General features: G+C 40.7%; 1 protein-coding gene across 4 annotated transcripts in view; it reads right to left on the bottom strand.

Annotated features, from left to right (window-relative positions):
- Positions 1 to 3,189: 3,189 nt before the first annotated feature.
- gramd1ba (GRAM domain containing 1Ba) overlaps positions 3,190 to 6,000 on the bottom strand; it is a 44,366-nt gene continuing 41,555 nt past the window's right edge. For all 4 annotated transcript variants that reach the window (XM_034098315.2, XM_034098318.2, XM_071205479.1 and 1 more), the window contains 2 exons: positions 5,734 to 5,854; positions 3,190 to 4,075 (listed from right to left, as the gene is read on the bottom strand). In XM_034098315.2, the coding sequence (XP_033954206.1) occupies positions 3,980 to 4,075; positions 5,734 to 5,854 (217 nt within the window). In that variant the 3' untranslated portion in view covers positions 3,190 to 3,979. The remainder of the gene's footprint in view (positions 4,076 to 5,733; positions 5,855 to 6,000) is intronic.

The following is a 6,000-nucleotide window of genomic DNA, read 5'->3' as shown; positions in this document are numbered from 1 at the left end:
TGTTATATTTAATGGGACATCTGTACACTATTAATAATCAATTAAACATGTTCAATTTCAGGTAAGGTAAGTGCTCTAGTATTGAAAGCTATAATCTGACATCACCGAATGAAAAAAATCACACTTGATCCATGAATTGTTTTGCACTTTTATTCATTCCTCTGTCTTGAATCATTTTTTTTCCTTAAAATAATTTGTTTATCCTCAAACCACTGCCAGCGTAGTTTAAGCCCTTATAATATGTACTATAACTCTACACAACAATATGCATTACATTATTATATCTGTATAAATACTTTTTGTTCATATATGCAGATCAAAATAGGTTTCAGACGACAGGTCAGATATTGTAAGCACACACAGGAGAACACAACGCGTTACAACCAAGTGAGATGACTGAAGGCAGGATGAAGAGATACTGCAGCTGTGTGTGTGTGTGTGTGTGTGTGTGTGTGTGTGTGGAGTGCTGAAAGTTGAGGGTGCATTCTGTGAAGTCATGGAAACTCGACTCTAAAGGTTCAGTGTGTAGGTTTTAGTGACATCTAGTGGTCAGTCTGCAGAGTGCAACCTAGATCCCCATACCTCAAACAGAAACATTACAGAGCATAGAAAACACATGATTAAACTCTTAAAAAAACATGATCATGAATGCTATGATATATGGCTGCCAAGAGATCCCCCTAATGCTACACTGCTCCTTTAAGAAATATACCCAATCAAACCATCTTCGTTTATAAGCAGGTCTCCCTTGAAAAAGAGATCAATGGATAAATAAAGGTCACAAAAAAAAAAGTTCCATTTTGATGTCAGCTGGTTCATGTTTGTGATTGCACAAACAGACTTGTCACATACCACATATGGGCCTCACTGTGACTGACGCTCGGTGATTAAACCTCAGGGTGTCTACTCTTCAGGCTCATCTCCAGTGTTTACATGCGCTAAACTGAAACCTCGAGTGTCGATGCATGGAGTTCAACATGATCTTAATCGCTAGCATTAATAGAATAGCCATGCATTGTATATACAGTAGAGGAGCCACGTGACCTCGGTGGTATTTTACAAGATATCCCATTAACAAGTCATGATTTCAAGTGAAATGACATCATCTCATTTTAACTGTTTTAAACATGGCTTTGGAGTAAATAAGGTCATCAAATTGCACCTCCTAATTGAACAGTCTTACATTTGCAGTGTCAAACGATATGGAGAGAAAATAGGGCATTCATCATTTATGTGTGATTCATAAGATTCAAAAATGAAAAGAAAAGTTTGCACTTGTATCTGAATATTTGCCCAAAACGAATTCATACCGTAACTGTACTCTACTTGTAGTTCACCTGTTCGATCTGTTAAGAACGACCGTCTTTTATGCACCTGATGGTCCCGAGTCATGTTGTGTCTTATCTTGTAGAAACAAACCACATACTGACATAAGACTTTTCTTTTTGTCGCTGCTTTTAATTGAACTATTCACATCTTAAACTGCACTGTAACTTTTATCCATGTATTTTTTCTAATGTCTTTCATTTTTTGTAAAGCACTTTGAATTGCCTTGTGTTGAAAAGTGCTATATAAATAAACTTGCCTTGCCTTGCCTTGCCGTATATTTTGTGGAAGGGCTTGAAGAATCTTTATCCAGCAAAAACGTCCCTATAGTTATTAATGTCAAGGCTGCTGCGAAGATTATTGTGTGAGTGCATAGCATGGTAGAAGATTAAAGAAGCTTTGAGGTGCACCTATTTCCCTTTTTGCCTTTCACCAAACCCCAATGATATAAAAAGACATTTAAATAATACGTTCCCTATTCCCTCTCCATCGATCACTCAATAAAGCACAAAGCAAACGTCTGAAAGAGCTTTCTTGTATATAAACCTTCAAATGTGACATTTTAAACCAAAAGTAAATGCTTTCCATTCGACTTGTCATACATTGAAGAGTTTGGCGCTCATCCTCGAGTCATAAAACACTTTCACAGGTTGGACCAGTATTATAAAAATAAAGGCATGGAAGTCTTGCAAGACATCACACATATTACACTGTTCCCAGAAGGGTGTGAGTAATCAATAGATTCATGAATATATCATCAGACGAGTTGTTATAGCTGCAGTGACTAATTACATTTCTGAAACGAGTCTTCCAGCTGGGACATGAACACATTTTCTCAAACTAATATGAACACTGGCGGGATAAACAGCGCCCTGTTGAGTTAGACTAACATTCCCCAGAAGCAGAGACCACTGGGAGGTCAATATCTATATATTATATATATAATGAAATGTATTATGTGTTTTCATTGCAGGCCACTATGGGCACTTCTTAATTCAAACTGAACAACTACATGTGGGCCTGTTGCTGGATCCATTGAGGTCATTTCTGTTATAGATCATCTGCCACTGAGAAATGTTTGTCAATCAGAACAGCAAGCATAAAGGACAAGTGAAGCAAACAAAGAACAGTGCAGGAGGATGGCACACATTTCATTTCACTGCATCTCACGTTCAGTCTGCTTCATGACCCACGGAACAAATACATGACACTTTGAATTGCCGTGTGTTGAAAGGTGCGATATAAATCAACTTGCCTCGCCTCACAGTCACATATGAATTGATGCAACACCCAGACATGGCTTATGCAACGGTGCCTCTCCTTAGGATAGCATGTTGGCGTGAGAGCCTTGGCAGCGATGAAGCAGTGAGATGTGTCGGAGTAATCATTGAAACACTGGAATGACATTAATGGTTGGCTGTGAACAAAATATTTCTTTGTTTCCTTGGCAACGCATTAGGAAAGTAGGAGCTGTGCCACGCTGACCTCAGAGTCCCTGCTTTCTTTCCATGAATTCTCTCTGCTTGCAACCCTCTGCATCACCACGTCACTCGGCCCGCAGAGCGCCAGCTCAGAATACTGCGTGCCATGAAGTCACATAAGCATACAAATAAAATAAATCACAAAGTATGGCATGAGCTCTCAGGGACCAGCCCCGATCTGCCCGGCATGCCCAGTACAAATATCCCTGACTACAAAACAATCTGACACACACACACACACACACACACACACACACACACACACACACACACACACACACACACACACACACACACACACACACACACACACACACACACACACGCACACACACACACACACACACGCACACACGCACACACACACACACACACACACCACACACACACACACACACGCACACACACACACACACAAATGTATGAGGTTACATTTTGATTGCGTGTACACTGAAGAAACTGAAACGTTGAATTGGATGAAATGTATTATGTCAACAGATCACACATAACTTTATTAGGTTAGATGAAAGATATTCATATTAAGTTGAACCTAATATTTGTTATTAAACTTAATATTAGTGCTTTCAACTCACCTAACACGGTTATGTGGAATCTGTTGATATAATACATTTCGTTCAAGGATCAGGTTCCAGTGTAGCTTTGATACTGCAGGCTGTGGATGAGCTAAAGTCTCTCTTCATGTTCTCAAGGTATGAAACAAAGAGACACAGCAGCTGCTTGAGATCCTTGAAGGGTAGGAACATGTCTATGTCTTTGTGCACCTCTGAAAGCGAATGCATATATAATTCCAATATGGATTCTCAATTGGCAAAGCACCGGAAGTGAGAAGAAGTTGCATGCTTTGGGTCAGTCTGATCTGTGTCTGGATGTGAACAAAGAACAAAGCGTTTTGATGCAGCATCGCGTGGAGAGAAGGAATGTGGATGATCGAGATGGAAGGAAAGCTGCAGACAAATCCTGCCAAAGATGTTGTCTCTCTTCTGGAGACAGAGCAGTGTGTAATGCCATCTCATCTCCCGCAGGTCTGAGGAGGTCACTTGAGTGGGGGGTGCAGCTGGGACTGAACACCCAGCAAGGCCACCTTCCCTCCATGGGCTCAGAAAGGTAGGATGAATATTGCACATCGTGTCCGCATGCCTTGACGTTATCGATCAGTTATTCTGGGTTCTCCTTTTTTCAGACGCAGGGTGTGGCGGGTGGTCCTTGAGGCCAATGCTTTTATGGAGAAGAAGAAGGGAGTCTTTTATCTGGATGAGAAGGCAGGAGAAAATGAGTCAGAACATCTGAATATAAAAAAATGGAAGAACTGAGACATTACATTACCGATGCATTTAAATAAAAAAGAGGATGTTTCAACTAACCTTATACAATTATGTGTCATTTATTGACATAAAACATTTAATTAAGGTCCAAGTTTCTGTTTTTTCCATGTACAACCACACGAGAATGGACACATTTGGAAATATAGGAAGTGACAACAGCAACTAAACATTTTGATATAATAGGTATGTCACATCCTGCAAAAAACGGAATGTGGCCAAATATTATTGCAACTACATCTGTTGCTGGATTAATTGTACCAGCAGTATCTGTTCTATCGGACGCGCCTGAGACAGATAACTGAAGCAGCTTAACCTCAGACAGTGTGTTGTAAATAAGGTGCTGGAGCTACAGTCGTCTCCAGTAAAATGTCTCTGTCCCTAAACATTGTTTCTGGAGTAAAGAGCTTTGATGGAGGGAGAGAAGGAGATCACTTCCTTCTGATCTTCTGTTTATGGCTGATGGAAACAGAGCTCGCTTCAGCCTGGTGAGCGACTCAGCCTCGGTTCATCAAAATACTGCACTGCTGTACACTTGTTTTATTTATAATGTTTAGCATTTAGAGCAGGGGTGTTAAACTCAATTTCATCACGGGCCACATTCGCATAAAGGTTGCACTCAAAGGGCCGGTTGTAACGATATAAATATATAATATAAAATAATGTATTATATTACATTATTGCCTCTGAATTGGATTATTATCGGATAGGATAATAACTTAGTAATTAACTACGTCTGAAAGCAGAAGTCTAGGGCAAATAATTGCAAGTCTCTTCAGTGTGCAGGTCACAAAATGAGATGCATTGTGGGACATGTAGTTTATGGGCAACCTGCTTCTGTAAAGTGGCATGTAACCGTATAATAAACTTATTATATTCTTTGCAAGCTCTTGCGGGGCCACATCAAATGAAGTCGCGGGCCGGATTTGGCCCCCGGCCCTTGAGTTTGAGACCCCTGATTTAGAGGATATCTTAAGTGAAGTTATTTGTACTCAAACCAAAACATAACTTTTCTACAAAAAACATTCTAGTTTTGAATTTTAGAATTGTGGTTGTATATTTTTTGTACTATTTTGTAGTCAGGGGATACAGACAGGGGTATGGGCAGGGGGGCAACACAATGCAATGCTGTGTATGGGGGCATGAGCAACATATTTGATATCCCAAAATAAAGGCCAACTATTTCCACGATAGTCCTTCTGCTGGTCCGGACCGCTCAGATCGTTTGTGTCCTTGTGTGATGTTGGTGTTTTAGAGGGTGAGAAACTGACGTGTTCTGCAAGGTAACATTGGTATTGTTGTCTGGTAGCTTTGGTGAGTGGATGAACACTGGCTTTGAACATATTTTAAATAAATCATACAATTAGAACTATATAGATTTATTTTGGGTTCAAGCATGTACACTTCAGTACATCGCACAGCTCACTCTCTGGGTTTCCAATCTGTGGACGTGCTGACTGCAGGACTGTACGCACCTCATGAAACCTCTGAACAACCTAGCAATAACTAAGGCTTTTGTTGTTGTATGATCCTGGGGACGTTTTCTTTTTGATGGTGCAGTATTTTAGTCTGACCTGCTCTCTCACCTTATCGAGCTGCACCACCGAGGATCTGATGATCTCCTTCCACTTCTGGAGATCCTCTTCATCGTCGCGCTGCTGGGAGTCCGTGAGCTGCACCCATTCCAGCTGGGTGTCCGGAGCTCCGCTGGTGAGACACAGGCAGAAAAGGGTTGACCGTAAACATGGACTTGGCTGGACTCTGTATAAGAAAATCTATCATTTTATCAGATGGAATCAAGCAAAGATTAGGAATGAGACACAGAAATCTGGACTTTACCTTAAAGGTGGGGT

The sequence above is a fragment of the Pseudochaenichthys georgianus genome, chromosome 14 (assembly GCF_902827115.2).
Source record: "Pseudochaenichthys georgianus chromosome 14, fPseGeo1.2, whole genome shotgun sequence".
NCBI classification, from domain to species: domain Eukaryota; kingdom Metazoa; phylum Chordata; class Actinopteri; order Perciformes; family Channichthyidae; genus Pseudochaenichthys; species Pseudochaenichthys georgianus.
This window is presented reverse-complemented; position numbering and strand designations above follow the sequence as displayed.